The following is a 20,115-nucleotide window of genomic DNA, read 5'->3' as shown; positions in this document are numbered from 1 at the left end:
AAATATCAGTACATTTTCTCACTCGGCCACCAGTCAGAGCCTTTGAACTAGCCGCCTAGCTGTTGCATCATGTTCTTTTTTTTTTTAATGTACTTTTATAAAATGGCAACAGTACATCAAAGAGTCTTTCAGTCACTGAATTCTTTCATTGTAAATGTCAGCACAGTTAACTGATCAACACATTTTCCCACAAAGAGGTGGCTGAAACAGGACCGGCAAATCTTTGAATTTTCCCGCGCACCTATTACATGTGTACGGAGGACTCCCGCCTCAGTGATTTTCTACGTCCCAGATCAAAAATTGGCCTCCAAATACGTGTAATTAAGCGTTTTTGAGATCTCTGAAATTAATTCTTCTTTAGAACTTGCAAATTTCAAAATATGGATTATATTTTTATAGGCATTAATCACCATTTTCAATGATAAAACAAGCAATGTATCAAGGTGTAATTTATCAATTCTTATCGTAATTTTTTCATGTTCAGCAAATTTTAAAGATATTTTAAATACATTTTCTCTGGAAAAAATCGGGAGCCAAGACGGATACCGCGTTATAAGCGGGATCGCGAGTTATCCGGGCGCGAGTTATCAAGGGAGCAGTGTATCAGTAATACCATGCGTGTTGTTGTTTCTTTTAACATTATTCTAATATCAGTAATACCTGTTGCTGTTTCATAGCTGGCTACTTTTCCAGGAGTTAAATACCATGACCTTGTGACAAGAATTTTGTCCTTTCATTAGGTTGAACCAGAAGATTCCAGAATGAAATGCCCTTGCAATCATATTCATATTTGTCTTGTGTGCTGTATACTTTGTAAACTTCAGGATTATACCCAGATCAAGATTTATTGCTATTTAATTAATTAGACAGCTTGGTATTTTAATTTGTTCTTTTACTCCTTCACAGGGCATGAGTGCATACGAAATCAAATTGGGTTGTGCCTTTCTTAATAAGCTTAGTTGGGTTATATTCCATATCCTTGCATGAATGCAGTCTTTGGTTTCGCATTTATCCATTTTATTGTTCCTTACATTAATTCACCTTGCCAATATCATTGCCAATATCATTGATTAAGCTACATATAGACATTTAAGCAGGTTGCACACCACTTTTATTTAATTTATATCGTGGCCATTTATTGAACTCTGGTTCTTTACTCTACATTTTGGACAGCCATCCTTAAATATTTTTCCTTATTATTAACAATCATAACATACTGGAACATAAGATTACTTCTCACTGAAACTCTGTTTTTATTAGCAAAGATTTAGTCCGTACAATACTTTAGTCCATACATTACCTTGTGTATCCTCCTTGTGCATATAGTTTAAAAATAAAATACATTTTTTTAAATCTTCTGTTTGGCTTTTGAGGACAATAAAAAGCAACTATGTCTAAATAAGTTTTGGGTAGGTGTGGTCACAGCAAATCCTCCCTGGGAAACGCCCACTTCTTTATCCTGAACACATTGTGAGAGGACTGATAGTTGTCCCTTCTGTAGCCTTTGGTTGTAGTAGATGCACACAAAAAAGCAAGGAAAATGGTATCCTCATCTTCCTCAGGGTTTTATGGGTTCTTATTCTCAGAGTACCTTGGGTCTCACAGAAGGATTACCCTGGTCTCTCAAGAGACATATAGGTTTAGTGGAATCCCATCCAAAGGAGGTTATAAATGGGTAGTGAGTGTGTTGTGCCCTCCCATTAGGGTGGAGCAGCACCCTCTCCATTCTATGAGGGCAGTTTGTGAGTTGCATCATCCCTTGGGGACAAGCAGTGCTTTCTGCCATCCAGAAAGACAGAGTGAATGAGTCGTGCTCACCCCCACCCTATTAAGGAGGAGCAGCATCTTCATTCTGTCAGGGTAGAGTGCAAGTTGCACCCTTTCCTTGTGGATGATGAGCACCCTCTCCATTCCATCAAGGCAAATATCAAGTCATGCCTGCCCAAGAGGGAGGAACAGCTCCCTTTCTTTTCCACTAGGACAGAGAGTGAGGCAAGCCTCCCCTTGGGGAGGAGCAGAACCCTCTACCATCCAGAATGACAGTGAGTCACCACTACCCCTGCCACATGGTCTGGGGAATGGTCTTCATACAGATCTAAGTCTATCAGGTCTTGGGAATGGTAGAGCCCATATAGTATGGAGATGGGTATTGGGCCAAGTTTCTCCTCTCTCCAGTCTACCATTTCATCCCACAGGGGACTGGGAATAGGCCAATAGATGCCAGATTAGTGTAGGGTATTAGATCTGTGTTCCCTCTTCCCTGTTATTACTCTAAATCCCTATGGGATGTGGGGCCTTCCTTGGCAGGGAAATGGTTGGCATTTCCTTACACTTAGCCATTGACTTCTGGGCCTGCTCTAGGCAGGCAGAGAATCACCAGCAGATGCAGGAGGAGTTTCCAGATCAAGGTTTTCCTCTTGCCCAGTCTCCCCCTAAGTAGGTAGACAGTGGGTCACATAGTCCTCCTTCCCAGGAGAAAGTGCAAAATCAAGATGTCCTTTCTTTCCTTGTTGAAGTCAGTGATTTTGATTCAGGGGAAGCCATATCATACCCCCTCTCTTTTGGATCCTGCCCTTTCTCAAGTGTCAGTTAAGAAGGCAGAGGAGGAAGAATCCTGGTCATTCTATACAGCTGTGAATGAGGTTTACCACCACTTGCCCAGGTGTGTCCCAAACCTTCAGGTACTGGTGACTGCAAAAAAAATTCAAGTTTGAAGAAACTCTTGACCAGATCTCTTGCTCCTTCCTCGTTTATGATCAAAAATATTCTCTGAGGTTTACCAGGGACCAAGCTTTTGCTAGACAATGTATGGGGTGGTCTGTCCCTCCCTCTACGATATGACCTTTGGTAGCTGCTTCTAGCTGAAAGGTTCATACCCCTTCCTTACCCACTGAAACTCCCACGTTTGACGCTGAAGCAGCTCAAGTGGGTATTTCTTCAGGAACTTGGGCACATTTTCTAATGAGAACACTTGAATCCTTTGAACAGATGGCAAAATCATTGGTGACCATAGCCTCATGCTGACCTCTTTCCATCATTCTCATTCACTGCTCCTATGGCCTAAATGATTTGAGCACTTGTCTCAGATGCAGGAGGTCGCGGGTTAGAACCCCTGTCAAGTGATACCAAAGACTTACAAAAATGGTACTAGCAGCTGCCTCACATGGCACTCAGCATTAAGCGGTTATTGTTAGTCTGGTCGGCCTGGTGCTAGGATCATGTGACTGGGTGGGACATGATACTACTTGTCTCTACTATGATGCCCCAGTGCTAAATTTCACAATAAGCTGCCACATTGCAGACATCATAGTGACATGACTCAAATTGATAAAGCTATGTTAAAAATCCAACACACACACACACACATTCTCATTCAGTTGCCACTGCCTCTCCATTGTTTGTTGGAAACAGTGATGAAACATCTAGGCATACATGGTCTTTGTCCATGGTCTTGTCAGCAGAGCCTCTCCACTTCCACAGGGATGTGGCACTGGACATTTTCAAGGTCATACTAGACCAGAGTAAGAACCTTTGTAGGGCTTCCCCCCCGAGGCAGAAACTCTGTAGGGCTCATCCCTTCTATGACTGCTTGAGATATGAGGGACCATTGACACTGGTCTAGTGCAGCCTCTATGATTGTCTCTTCAAAACCACCCAAGAAGTTAAATTGTCCAGACCATATTCAGGGTCCATTGGCTAAAATTTTTAAAACCGTGCATGCCCAGTAAAAGCAACAAACCCATTTCAGCACTCCTTCGTGGAGGCTAGACTTTCCTGAGGGTTTATCCTCAGGATTGAGAGACCATCAACACCAGTCCATTGCATCAGCGTCTGGCTCTTCAGAACAAGTGAAGCAGTTCAGGTGGGTATTTCTACAGGGACCTGGGCTTGCCTTCCTGTGAAAACACTGGAATCATTAGACGAAAGGGCTAGGTCATTAATGACCATGGCCTTCCATGCTAACCCCTTTTCATTCAGCCTGCTGAAAGAGGAATTTCTTGTCTGTTGGAAGCAGTGGCAAAAACTTCTAGGCATGCATTGTCATTGTCCATTGTATCGTTAGCTGAGCTTTTCCACCTCCAAAGGGATGACAATGGACACTTCCAAGGTCTTACTAGAGCACAGTAAGAACCTTCTGAGGTTCATCCCTTCTGTGGCTACTCATCATTTGACGGACCATCAACACTGGTCCCTTGCAGCCACCTCTGGCTTTCCTAAAGATGGTTTTCTTGGTCATCTTAGCATCTATGGAATAAATTAGTGATCTCTATGTCCTGTCCATAGAGCAGTGCTGTATTAGGTTCAGTGGTAATTATGAGTTGCTCTCTCTCTCCTGTGCCAACCAAGTTTTTTAGTAAACATCCGCCTTCCATTGGCTGCTCCACTTCTGGTTGAGACTCCCAGTATAAGCTATATCAATGCAGGTGATGTCCAAAATAGACTTCTGTGTCCATTTAGGGCTCTATATTTTTGCATAAAGAAGATCATTCATAATTCAGCTGATATTTCAACTGCCACTATTTCTAGATGAATTGTATTAATTATAAAGAAAGCTTATCAGTCCTTTACTAATAGGGACCTATCTTTCGTGAAACTTTCATGAAAGTCGATGAGGTTCATGCCAATGCTGCCTCATGGGTCTGTCTAACACTTTCGTATTTGGAGGATTAATGTAACCTGCATTTTTGTACCCAAACACTACTTTCTTCTCCTTTAATTTTCACTCATTAGCCTATCAAATCAAAGGCATTTTCTCACTGAGCCCAAAAGTCTTTACTCAAGATTTGGCCCATGTGGATTCCATCCTGCAGTAGTCTCCTGCTCTTGTGTGAGGTTGAGTGATTGTGAGGTTCCTTATGTTTGATTCTTATTCACCAGTTTTGGGGTCATCAGACCTTCCACCAGACTGATAAATTCAGCTGTGCAATAGCAACAGGTAGGGTACCACAGATATTAAAATGTAATGGGCGTGGAAACTAATTTTATTAATGTAGTACCTGTTGCTGTTGCCAGATTCCCTGCTCCCTCCCTACACTGATGTCCCACTAGTTTGACTGTCCCCTCAAAAAAAGAAAGAGAAGCTTCATGTATGCCCAGGGTTGATTCAGTGTTCTGAAAGACTCTGGTTCATTCTAATGGGAGGACAGAATTTTTGTTAATTGGTCAGGTATTTTCCTCCCAGAAGAGTACTAGCTATGCAATAGCTATAGGTCGGTATTACATCATTAAAATTATATTTACCCCCTCCCAAAAAAACTACATTTTAAAAGAATATTACTTTAACTTGGGCATAAAAAAATAAAACCTCATAGAATGCAGTGTTAACAACCAAAGCAGAAGTGGTGAGGAAGGGCTAGAATGTTTCTCTTACAGCATTTTCTGTATCTTGCCTTGAAGTTGTTGATGGATGGTTGAACATGCACTGTTTTGCAGGCATAAAGATGAAGAAAAAATGTGAACATCTGTTTGAAATATGCTTTCAGTACATATATTGTCTAATTTCAGCACCCATCATCCAGAGCTACTGAGGATGGAAATATTATCAATTTAGAAGATGAAGATGATGTAGAACATGCTGAGACTGAAGGTTTCTAATACTTAGCTCTAATCATCTCTGTCATTTATTATTGCTACACCTCCTAAACTACTCTGAGGAAGGTCACAAAATATTGCACACAGTTTTGTCCTTAGATCTAATGGGTCCTAAATGAAAATGGTGCCTTGCAGATATTAACAACCATTTTCGTATATTTGTATTCCTAGTTCAGGACAAAATGGTCATATCAACATGGAATTTACTAAAACACTTCTTTTATGTAGTTGAGCCTAAATGAAAATCGTACCAATTTTTTCTCTGACATCATCGCCACAACAACCAGCATAAAATTAATGTTATTGCTGCTTGTTCTGTATAGATGACTGTATTGACATACTGTTTTCACAAAAATACTTATGTCATTGTTCCTAGATGAAAATGGTGCCAGTCTGACGACCTTAAATATGGCTACCATGGCAGCTGTCTAAAAATTCACCACTTTTCCTGAAAAAATAGTTATCTTGACATGAATTTTTTTTAAAACACTTCCTTTAGTCAGTCCTTAAACTGCTGACATTGTTGCCATCTTGAAAATTTTGTTGTTCCTATTTCTGCTGAAAGGATGGTCATATTTACATAGTGTTCTAACAAAACCAAAACATGTCAGAAAGAAAGAAACAGGTTTTATTTAATTGGTTAGACATTTTTTGCATAGACACTGTATTAGTTCAAATATAGTGATTAAAAACAGGATTATCATCTGTCTTCCAAAGGATCAATGTTTCACCAGCTACATGGGTCTTGTAAGAAATACATCAAGGCTGATGATAATATCAAACACTGACAAGGATATTGTCTGACACACTTTTGACACTTTGTAAATGAAATCAAACACTGACAAGGATATTGTCTGACACACTTTTGACACTTTGTAAATGAAAATGGCACTCTTCTGTTCTCAAAAATGACAGCCACAGTGACTGTCTGGAATTTTTTTTTTTTTTTTAAGTCTTTTCTATTGGATGGTCATAACATCAAGACATTTCAACTGATGAGAATGTATAGTTGGTCCATATTGATTTGTAGTGGCTTGTGAATAGTCTGTGAATAGAGTGTGAAACTTGCAAAAATTCCTGTAAGCTCATAGGTCCAGTAACATGGAAATGATGCTGGCCCAACCCGTAACAAACTGGTTCTACATTTCATTATACAAGAAGACAAAATGACTCAATGGTAGATGAAGCTAGGCATGAATATTAGCCTTCTGCATGATAATGTAGGTATTGGAACATGGAAAACAAGGAAATTAATAAAATATTTATATCACATAATCAAATGCATTAAATTTATTACATTTTATTTAACATGGCGACTGTTAACTGAATGGAACAATAATGTTTACTGTAAAGCGGATCCATATTGATATATAACTCATTTAGAGGTTGGGTGTCAAAATCTGTTGCTGTCATTGATGACCATTCTAAATCATAGAATAAGAAGAACCTAATCCATTGACTTGTCATCAAAGACAATATCAAAACTTGACCCAGCCTCCAAAGATGAAGTTCTGGTTTCCAAAGTGCAGTTGCCCATGAAATGAGATCAATGGAAAGAAGAATTTTAGCATTGGGTTGCTGGAACTGGATTAAGTGCATCCATCTCAGCAGATTGCACCTGAACAGTTGACAACATTGTCATGGCCTTGGCATGTATTCTGTTTTTATATTCCTTTGATTTGGCCACCCCACTCCCACCCTGAATATTCTCTGGACACCCATGATTCTGGGTCTAAAGGCCAGAGTTTACAGTGAAGTCAAATAAGAAAATATTGGTTTCTGCACAGTAAGTTTTGTTTAGAATTGCATACCTTGACCAAATGTCCAAGTCCCTGAGACATTTTGGTCATTAATCTCCAGAGTCAACCAAGCCAGTGCCTGCACAGAAGACTATAAAACATGGGGCAAGTTTATAATATGCCATTCATGGTACTGACACAGAGGACTATAAATATGGGGCTGGTTTATAATATGCCATTCATGGTACTGTCACAGGGGACTGTAAAACATGGGGCAGGTTTATAATATGCCATCCATGGTACTGTCACAGGGGACTGTAAAACATGGGTGGTTTATAATATGCCATTCATGGTACTGTCACAGGGGACTGTAAAACATGGGGCAGGTTTATAATATGCCATTCATGGTACTGACACAGAAGACTATAACACATGGGGCTGGTTATAATATGCCATTCATGGTACTGTCACAGGGGCCTGTAAAACATGGGGTGGTTTATAATATGCCATTCATGGTACTTTTACACAGAGGACTATAACACATGGGGCAGGTTTATAATATGCCGTTCATGGTACTGAAACAGAGGACCTTAACAAATGGGGCAGGTTTTTAATATGCTATTCATGGTACTAACACATGACTATATTACATGGGGCAGGTTTATAATATGCCATTCATGGTACTGTCACAGGGGACTATAAAACATAGGGTGGTTTATAATATGCCATTCATGGTACTTACACAGAGGGCTATAACACATGGGACATGTTTATAATATGCTGTTCATGGTACTGAAACAGAGGACCTTAACAAATGGGGCAGGTTTTTAATATGCTATTCACGGTACTAACACAGGACTATATTACATGGAGCAGGTTTATAAGATGCAGGGGACTGTAAAACATGGGGTGGTTTATAATATGCCATTCATGGTACTTACACAGAGGACTATAACACATGGGGCAAGTTTATAATAAGCCATTCATGGTACTGACACAGAGGACTATAAATATGGGGCTGGTTTATAATATGCCATTCATGGTACTGTCACAGGGGACTATAAAACATGGTTGGTTTATAATATGCCATTCATGGTACTGTCACAGGGGACTGTAAAACATGGGTGGTTTATAATATGCCGTTCATGGTACTGAAACAGAGGACCTTAACACATGTGGCAGGTTTTTAATATGCTATTCATGGTACTAACACAGGACTATATTACATGGGGCAGGTTTATAATATGCCATTCATGGTACTGACACAGTGGACTATAAACATGGGGCAGGTTTATAATATGCCATTCATGGTACTGACACAGAGGACTATAAATATGGGGCAGGTTTATAATATGCCATTCATGGTACTTACACAGAGGACTATAAACATGGGGCAGGTTTATAATATGCCATTCATGGTACTGACACAGAGGACTATAAACATGGGGCAGGTTTATAATATGCCATTCATGGTACTCCTGTACACAGCATATTGTAAAGTTAACTGTTTAATTCAGAAATATAGAGTCGAGAATTGTATAGTACAACAAGCATCCAGTTTAAGACAGTGTTGAGAATTGTATAGTACAACAAATATCCAGTTTAAAACAGTGTTGAGAATTGTATAGTACAGCAAGTATCCAGTTTAAGACAGTGTTGAGAATTGTATAGTACAGCAAGTATCCAGTTTAAGACAGTGTCAAGAATTGTACAGTACAACAAGTATCCAGTTTAAGACAGTGTGTCACCTGACAATATAGAACAATTGTGACAGTAAATAACTCTCATTTGTTGAATGTAATGAGTATTAAATAAATAACTCTCATTTGTTGAATGTAATGGGCATTAAATAAATAACTCAGTTGTTGAATTTAATCAGTGTTAAAAAAATAACTCATTTGTTGAATGTAATGAGTATTAAATAAATAACTCATTTGTTGAATGTAATGAGTATTAAATAAATAACTCATTTGTTGAATTTAATCAGTGTTAAAAAAATAACTCATTTATTGAATGTAATGAGTATTAAATAAATAACTCATTTGTTGAATGTAATGAGTATTAAATAAATAACTCATTTGTTGAATTTAATCAGTGTTAAAAAAATAACTCATTTGTTGAATGTAATGAGTATTAAATAAATAACTCATTTGTTGAATGTAATGAGTATTAAATAAATAACTCTCATTTGTTGAATGTAATGGGCATTAAATAAATAACTCAGTTGTTGAATTTAATCAGTGTTAAAAAAATAACTCATTTGTTGAATGTAATGAGTATTAAATAAATAACTCATTTGTTGAATGTAATGGGCATTAAATAAATAACTCAGTTGTTGAATTTAATCAGTGTTAAAAAAATAACTCATTTGTTGAATGTAATGAGTATTAAATAAATAACTCATTTATTGAATGTAATGAGTATTAAATAAATAACTCTCATTTGTTGAATGTAATGAGTATTAAATAAATAACTCAGTTGTTGAATGTAATGAGTATTAAATAAATAACTCATTTATTGAATGTAATGAGTATTAAATAAATAACTCATTTATTGAATGTAATGAGTATTAAATAAATAACTCATTTGTTGAATGTAGTGAGTATTAAACTCATTTGTTGAATGTAATGAGTATTAAATAAATAACTCAGTTGTTGAATGTAATGAGTATTAAATAAATAACTCATTTATTGAATGTAATGAATATTAAATAAATAACTCATTTATTGAATGTAATGAGTATTAAATAAATAACTCATTTGTTGAATGTAATGAGTATTAAATAAATAACTCATTTGTTGAATGTAATGAGTATTAAATAAATAACTCATTTGTTGAATGTAATGAGTATTAAATAAATAACTCTCATTTGTTGAATATAATGAGTATTAAATAAATAACTCATTTGTTGAATGTAATGAGTATTAAATAATTAACTCATTTGTTGAATGTAATGAGTATTAAATAAATAACTCTCATTTGTTGAATGTAATGAGTATTAAATAAATAACTCATTTATTGAATGTAATGAGTATTAAATAAATAGCTCATTTGTTGAATGTAATGAATATTAAATAAATAACTCATTTATTGAATGTAATGAGTATTAAATAAACAACTCATTTGTTGAATGTAATGAGTATTAAATAAATAACTCTCATTTGTTGAATGTAATGAGTATTAAATAAATAACTCATTTGTTGAATGTAATGAGAATTAAATAAATAACTCATTTATTGAATGTAATGAGTATTAAATAAATAACTCATTTGTTGAATGTAATGAGTATTAAATAAATAACTCATTTGTTGGATATAATGAGTATTAAATAAATAACTCTCATTTGTTGAATGTAATGAGTATTAAATAAATAACTCATTTATTGAATGTAATGAGTATTAAATAAATAACTCATTTGTTGAATGTAATGAGTATTAAATAAATGACTAATTTATTGAATGTAATGAGTAATAAATAAATAACTCATTTGTTGACTGTAATGAGTATTAAATAAATAACTCATTTATTGAATGTAATGAGTATTAAATAAATAACTCTCATTTGTTGAATGTAATGAGTATTAAATAAATAACTCATTTGTTGAATGTAATGAGTATTAAATAAAGTGGATTCAATTATTTCTTAACTCTTCCTCTCTGAGAAAAAGAGTCATATTCGAGGCAGCTTTGAGGTGGAAAATGCATCAGGAATGGATAGTCAGCAGAAACGTTTTGCAGCCAACCCTTTTTTGTGGCCATACATATTATCCAAATATTTCTATTTTTTGTTACATTTACATTCGTTTTTTGCAAATTGTGAAATTGGCAATACACAAGCCATCTCTTGGATTGTTTTTTTATTTAATTTAAATGCCACCAAGTTTGTCATTTTGTGACCTTAATTTGCATTTTTAGGATATAATGACACGGAGAACAGAGAACGTAAAGTAGTGAAGATGGTTCAGTTTGACCTCGAACCCAACAAGGAAGATATACTACATGAAAAAAGATCAAGAAAAAGTGGTATGATGATCTGTAGTTTTCATACTAGAGGCACTCAGACTTGTATTGTATGTTATTCACACTAATTGAGAAATTAAATAAATGCATGCAAATCACACAAGAAAATTGTGTAATCCTACCATTGTTAACTACCTGCTGTTTTAATTATGACAATTCACTCTGTCTGGCTTGGGAACTGATTGATATATGGACTCCTCATACACTTTTTGGGGCATACATTAGGGTCATAACATTTTAGTAAAAGTACACATTAACATCATAAAAGTGAAAGAAATTATTATAAATGAAATTTTAAAACGGTGCATTTATTTGCATAGTATTCTTTATTTTCCTAAGTTATAACAAGACTTAATGTCAAACTCATTTGTTTTAAATTTAAATGATAACCTTTATTTCTTCTTTTCCCCATATATATAATTGTCATCCAGCAGATTGTACTTCAGTACTAATTGTCATCCGGCAGATTGTACTTCAGTACTAATTGTCATCCGGCAGATTGTACTTCAGTACTAATTGTAATCAGGTAGATTGTACTTCAGTACTAATTGTCATCCAGCAGATTGTACTTCAGTACTAATTGTCATCCAGCAGATTGTACTTCAGTACTAATTGTCATCCGGCAGATTGTACTTCAGTACTAATTGTCATCCGGCAGATTGTACTTCAGTACTAATTGTAATCAGGTAGATTGTACTTCAGTACTAATTGTCATCCAGCAGATTGTACTTCAGTACTAATTGTCATCCAGCAGATTGTACTTCAGTACTAATTGTAATCAGGTAGATTGTACTTCAGTACTAATTGTCATCCGGCAGATTGTACTTCAGTACTAATTGTAATCAGGTAGATTGTACTTCAGTACTAATTGTCATCCAGCAGATTGTACTTCAGTACTAATTGTCATCCAGCAGATTGTACTTCAGTACTAATTGTCATCCGGCAGATTGTACTTCAGTACTAATTGTCATCCGGCAGATTGTACTTCAGTACTAATTGTAATCAGGTAGATTGTACTTCAGTACTAATTGTAATCAGGTAGATTGTACTTCAGTACTAATTGTCATCCAGCAGATTGTACTTCAGTACTAATTGTCATCCAGCAGATTGTACTTCAGTACTAATTGTAATCAGGTAGATTGTACTTCAGTACTAATTGTCATCCAGCAGATTGTACTTCAGTACTAATTGTCATCCAGCAGATTGTACTTCAGTACTAATTGTCATCCGGCAGATTGTACTTCAGTACTAATTGTCATCCGGCAGATTGTACTTCAGTACTAATTGTAATCAGGTAGATTGTACTTCAGTACTAATTGTCATCCAGCAGATTGTACTTCAGTACTAATTGTCATCCAGCAGATTGTACTTCAGTACTAATTGTCATCCGGCAGATTGTACTTCAGTACTAATTGTCATCCGGCAGATTGTACTTCAGTACTAATTGTCATCCGGCAGATTGTACTTCAGTACTAATTGTAATCAGGTAGATTGTACTTCAGTACTAATTGTCATCCAGCAGATTGTACTTCAGTACTAATTGTCATCCAGCAGATTGTACTTCAGTACTAATTGTAATCAGGTAGATTGTACTTCAGTACTAATTGTCATCCAGCAGATTGTACTTCAGTACTAATTGTCATCCAGCAGATTGTACTTCAGTACTAATTGTCATCCGGCAGATTGTACTTCAGTACTAATTGTCATCCGGCAGATTGTACTTAAGTACTAATTGTAATCAGGTAGATTGTACTTCAGTACTAATTGTCATCCAGCAGATTGTACTTCAGTACTAATTGTCATCCAGCAGATTGTACTTCAGTACTAATTGTCATCCGGCAGATTGTACTTCAGTACTAATTGTCATCCAGCAGATTGTACTTAAGTACTAATTGTAATCAGGTAGATTGTACTTCAGTACTAATTGAAATCAGGTAGATTGTACTTCGTACTAATTGTCATCAGGCAGTCATCTTTTGTGTAAACTTGTTCCTTGAAGAGAATGACCTTTCACAATCAGAAAAAAATTGAACATAGAATTTATTAATGTATGTACAAAAAATGATATTCAGAATCTCCTTCAGTTTTTTCCCAAAACAAGCAGGAATTTGAAGTTAAGAAAAACATTAATTTTGTAATAAATGTAGTTTTTATCAGCAATTCTGACAAATTTATCATTTAGTACATTCCAATTGTTTATTGTTAGAGAAATATTTCAAAATGTAAATTAAGGAATAGCTATTACTGGAACTTTTAAAAAAGGTAAAACTGGAAGATAAAACTTGATCCTTTAATATCAGTAATCTCTTATCAGCAGCTATTGCATGGCTGGTACTTTCTGGGAGTACTGCTGTTGCATGGCTAGTGGCTAGTACTTTCTGGGAGTACTGCTATTGCATGGCTAGTTCTTTATGGGAGTACTGCTGTTGCATGGCTAGTGGCTAGTACTTTCTGGGAGTACTGCTATTGCATGGCTAGTACTTTCTGGGAGTACTGCTATTGCATGGCTAGTACTTTCAGGGAAGAAAATACCTGACTAATCAATGGAATTTAGTAGTCATTAAGGCACTGATTCAGGAAAGTCAAATTTTGACAGGGCTTATGTTAGTGAACATTTATGATTGGATGTATTTAATTGTTGTTGACATAAGTGAGACAAGTAAACAGACCCATTAAGTTTATATACATTTATGACTTTACCCATTTAATTGTTGTGGACATGTGAGACAAGTAGACAGACTATTAAGTCTATATACATTTATGATTGTATGTTTTTAATTGTTGTTGACATATGTGAGACAAGTAGACAGACCCATTAAGTCAATATCCATGTATGACTTTACCCATTTAATTGTTGTGGACATGTGAAACAAGTAGACAGACCCATTAAGTCAATATACATTTATGACTTTACCCATTTAATTGTTGTTGACATATGTGAGACAAGTAGACAGACCCATTAAGTCAATATCCATGTATGACTTTACCCATTTAATTGTTGTGGACATGTGAGACAAGTAGACAGACCCATTAAGTCAATATACATTTATGACTTTACCCATTTAATTGTTGTTGACATATGTGAGACAAGTAGACAGACCCATTAAGTCAATATCTATTTATGACTTTACCCATTTAATTGTTGCTTTAGGTTCCAAATGCCCATCTGTTTAATTTTTGTTGACATTTGTGAGGCAAGTAGGCAAACCCAGTAAATCTGGGTACATTATAATTTTATATATTTTCACATAGAGGGGGATTCCTATTCTGTACCTGCATTTAATTTCAAAATTTTGAATAAACACTGGCTGAAGTCTTATGTTGTTGGGATTTTACAACTTCCTCTCATAATAATGGCCTTAATTATCATGTAATTCTGGATATAATGTGGACCCTTTGACCAAAAAAAAACTATTGTACTTAAATTGGTCTATCGTTTGTATCATATGTATGACAGTATGGATTGAATTGGTCTATCATATGTATGACAATATGGATCAAATTGGTCTACCATGTGTATAACAATATGGATTGAATTACTCTATCATATGTATGACAATATGGATTGAATCAGTCTATCATATGTATGACAATATGGATTGAATCAGTCTATCATATGTATGACAATATGGATTGAATTGGTCTATCATATATATGACATTATGGATTGAATTGGTCAATGATTTGTATGACAGTTTTGAATTGAATTACTCTATCATATGTATGACAATATGGATTGAATTGGTCTATCATATATATGACAGTATGGATTGAATTGGTCTATCATGTATGACAATATGGATTGAATTGTTCTATCATATATATGACAATATGGATTGAATTGGTCTATCATATGTATGACAGTATGGATTGAATCAGTCTATCATATGTATGACAATATGGATTGAATTGGTCTATCATATATATGACAGTATGGATTGAATTGGTCTATCATGTATGACAATATGGATTGAACTGGTCTATCATATATATGACAGGATGGATTGAATTGGTCTATCATATGTATGACAGTATGGATTGAATTGGTCTATTATATGTATGACAGTTTTTAATTGAATTACTCTATCATATGTATGACAATATGGATCGAATTGGTCTATCATATGTATGACAATATGGATCAAATTGGTCTATCATATATATGACAATAAGGATTGAATTGGTCTGTCATATGTATGACAATATGGGTTGAATCGGTCTATCATATGTATGACAATATTGATTGAATCGGTCTATCATATGTATGACAGTATGGATTGAATTGGTCTATCATGTATGACAATATGGATTGAATCAGTCTATCATATGTATGACAGGATGGATTGAATTACTCTATCATATGTATGACAATATGGATTGAATCGGTCTATCATATGTATGACAATATGGATTTAATTGGTCTATCATATGTATGACAATATGGATTTAATTGGCCTATCATATGTTTGACAATATGGGTTGAATTGGTCTATCATTTGTATGACAATATGGGTGGTCTATCATATGTATGACAATATGGATCGAATTGGTCTATCATATGTATGACAATATGGATTTAATTGGCCTATCATATGTTTGACAATATGGGTTGAATTGGTCTATCATTTGTATGACAATATGGGTGGTCTATCATATGTATGACAATATGGATTGAATTAGTCTATCATATGTATGACAATATGGATCGAATTGGTCTATCATATGTATGTCAATATGGATTGAATCGGTCTATCATATTTATGACAATATGGATCGAATTGGTCTATCATATGTATGACAATTTGGGTTGATTCGGTCTATCATATGTATGTCAATATGGATTGAATTACTCTATCATGTATGACAATATGGATTGAATTACTCGATCATATGTATGACAGTATGGATTGAATCGGTCTATCATATGTATGACAATATGGATTGAATTGGTCTATCATGTATGACAATATGGATCAAATTGGTCTATCATATGTATGACAATATGGATTGAATCTGTCTATCATATGTATGACAATTTGGATTGAATTGGCCTATAATTTTATGACAGGTTTTAATTGAATGACTCTATCATATGTATGACAATATGGATTGAATCGGTCTATCATATGTGTGACAATATGGATTGAATTGGTATATCATATGTATGACAGTATGGATTGAATTGGTCTATCATGTATGACAATATGGATTGAATTGGTCTATCATATCTATGACAATATGGATTGAATTGGTCTATCATATGTATGACAATATGGATTGAATTGGTCTATCATGTATGACAATATGGATTGAATTACTCGATCATATGTATGACAGTATGGATTGAATCGGTCTATCATATGTATGACAATATGGATTGAATTGGTCTATCATGTATGACAATATGAATCAAATTGGTCTATCATATGTATGACAATATGGATTGAATCTGTCTATCATATGTATGACAATTTGGATTGAATTGGTCTATAATTTTATGACAGGTTTTAATTGAATTACTCTATCATATGTGTGACAATATGGATTGAATTGGTCTATCATATGTATGACAATATGGATTGAATTGGTCTATCATATGTATGACAATATGGATTGAATTGGTCTATCATATGTATGACAATATGGATTGAATTGGTCTATCATGTGTATGACAGTATGGATTGAATTGGTCTATCATATGTATGACAATATGGATTGAATTGGTCTATCATATGTATGACAATATGGATTGAATTGGTCTATCATATGTATGACAATATGGATTGAATTGGTCTGTCATATGCATGACAATATGGATTGAATTGGTCTATCATATGTATGACAGGATGGATTGAATTGGTCTATCATATGTATGACAGGATGGATTGAATTGGTCTATCATATGTATGACAGGATGGATTGAATTACTCTATCATATGTATGACAATATGGATCGAATTGGTCTCTCATATGTATGACAGGATGGATTGAATTGGTCTATCATATGTATGACAGGATGGATTGAATTGGTCTATCATATGTATGACAGGATGGATTGAATTACTCTATCATATGTATGACAATATGGATTGAATTGGTCTATCATATGTATGACAATATGGATTGAATTGGTCTATCATATGTATGACAATATGGATTGAATTGGTCTATCATATGTATGACAATATGGATTGAATTGGTCTATCATGTGTATGACAGTATGGATTGAATTGGTCTATCATATGTATGACAATATGGATTGAATTGGTCTATCATATGTATGACAATATGGATTGAATTGGTCTATCATATGTATGACAATATGGATTGAATTGGTCTGTCATATGCATGACAATATGGATTGAATTGGTCTATCATATGTATGACAGGATGGATTGAATTGGTCTATCATATGTATGACAGGATGGATTGAATTGGTCTATCATATGTATGACAGGATGGATTGAATTACTCTATCATATGTATGACAATATGGATCGAATTGGTCTCTCATATGTATGACAATATGGATTGAATTGGTCTGTCATATGCATGACAATATGGATTGAATTGGTCTATCATATGTATGACAATATGGATTGAATTGGTCTGTCATATGCATGACAATATGGATTGAATTGGTCTATCATATGTATGACAGGATGGATTGAATTGGTCTATCATATGTATGACAGGATGGATTGAATTACTCTATCATATGTATGACAATATGGATCGAATTGGTCTCTCATATGTATGAAAATATGGATTGAATTGGTCTATCATATGTTTGACAATATGGGTGGTCTATCACGTATGACAATATGGATTGAATTGGTCTATCATATGTATGACAATATGGGTTGAATTGGTCTATCATATGTATGAGAATGTGGGTTGAATTGGTCTATCATATGTATGACAATATGGGTTGAAGGAAAATAACCTGAAAATTTTTATCCACTCTTTATGTCCTGTTTGACAAATTTAAATGTACAAATACCATGAAGTGAATAAATATAATTATCTACATTAACTAATATTATTATTATTATAGTTTAGACTGACATTTTGTTGATCACCACCTCCAAGATACATCAGACAGTCCCAGATTTGCTGCCTCATTGTGTCCTAGCTCCTATTTTCTCAGCATGAGGTTGCCAACAGCGTGTTAAAAGTGTCATTAAAAGTGTCATTAAAAGCCACACAAAATAATAATGTAAAAAACCAACACACACTTTTTGAATTCTGTACTATGTCACAGTATGGTAAATAACACAGTTGGCAGTTATGAACACAAACAACCATACTAATGATGAGGAAGAACTGTACATGGTTTGCATTATTGAAATATGACCTTGAAGCATTTGGAACCTAAAGCAAACCAGAATAATCATTATTTTTACATAATTGTTCCACCTATCTACAACTAAGGGAAAAACATTGATTTTTCTCCAAAATGTGATACATAGAAGAGATTACAGTGATACTACTGTACATAGGAGCTATAAAAGTGGCCTGAGTTATAAGTGAGGAAACTTTATAATGAGGTATGTCCCAGCAAGGTGTTGTCATAATACTGCATATAACCATAATGTAAACTTACATTATAATTAGTTCTCATCAGCCAGGAACTTAAGTAAGTGAAGTAACTGAAGTGGCAATGATAAAACAAATTCCAATAATTTCATGAGATTGAGGAATACAATTATTAGAAGACTGTTGATCCATGAATACAATTATTAGAAGACTGGAGGTTTATGACTATTCAGTTGTTATTAGAATGGAGATCCTTGACAATTCAATTGTTATAAGACTTGAGATCCATGATAATTCAGTTGTTATTAGGGGGCCCCAATTGGCTGAGTGGTCTAAAGTGCTCTCCATTACGGATCACTGCCATCTCACCTCTGTCTGCGTGGGTGTGAGTCTAGGATTCGGCCAATGTGGGTATGTGAGAAAGCTTACCAGCAGCTTCTTGTGGGTCGGTGGTTCTTCCCGGGGTTTTCCTGGGTTCTTCCTCCACCATTAATACTGGCCGCCATACATGGCCTATCCTGTGCTGAAAAATTGCGTTAAACCCCACAACAACAACAACAGTCAATTGTTATTAGACTGGATATTGATGACTATTCAATTGTTATAAGACTGGAGATCCATGATCATTCATTTGTTATAAAACTGGTGCTCCATGACCATTCAATTGTTATTAGACTGGAGATCCATGACCTTTCAGTTGTTATTAGACATGAGATCCATGGCCATTCAACTGTTATTAGACTGGAGATCCATGACCTTTCAGTTGTTATTAGACTGGAGATCCATGACCATTCGATTGTTATTAGACTGGAGATCCATGACCTTTCAGTTGTTATTAGACTGGAGATCCATGACCTTTCAGTTGTTATTAGGCTGGTGCTCCATGACCATTCAATTGTTATTAGACTGGAGATCCATGACCTTTCAGTTGTTATTAGACTGGAGATCCATGACCATTCAATTGTTATTAGACTGGAGATTGATGACTATTCAGTTTTTCTCCCAAATGTGATACCTAGAAGAGATTACAGTGATGCTACTGTACATAGGAGTTATTAGAATGGAGATCCATGACCATTCAATCGTTATAATACTTGACCTCCATGACCATTCAGTTATTATTAGACTGGAGATTGATGACCATTCAGTTGTTATAAGAATGGATTTACCATATATACTTGCTTATAAGAATGGATTTACCATATATACTTGCTTATAAGAATGGA

At 35.0% G+C, this 20,115-nt stretch overlaps 1 protein-coding gene across 1 annotated transcript in view; it reads left to right on the top strand.

Moving 5' to 3' along the window:
- Positions 1 to 20,115, top strand: part of LOC149795631 (uncharacterized) — a 61,330-nt gene that overhangs the window by 23,739 nt on the left and 17,476 nt on the right. The window contains exons 6-7 of the mRNA XM_089965460.1: positions 5,506 to 5,587; positions 11,246 to 11,353. Coding sequence (XP_089821586.1) covers positions 5,506 to 5,587; positions 11,246 to 11,353 — 190 coding nt within the window. The remainder of the gene's footprint in view (positions 1 to 5,505; positions 5,588 to 11,245; positions 11,354 to 20,115) is intronic.

The sequence above is a fragment of the Sinohyriopsis cumingii genome, chromosome 7, assembly GCF_028554795.1.
Source record: "Sinohyriopsis cumingii isolate HCF-2022 chromosome 7, ASM2855479v2, whole genome shotgun sequence".
NCBI lineage: Eukaryota > Metazoa > Mollusca > Bivalvia > Unionida > Unionidae > Sinohyriopsis > Sinohyriopsis cumingii.
This window is presented reverse-complemented; position numbering and strand designations above follow the sequence as displayed.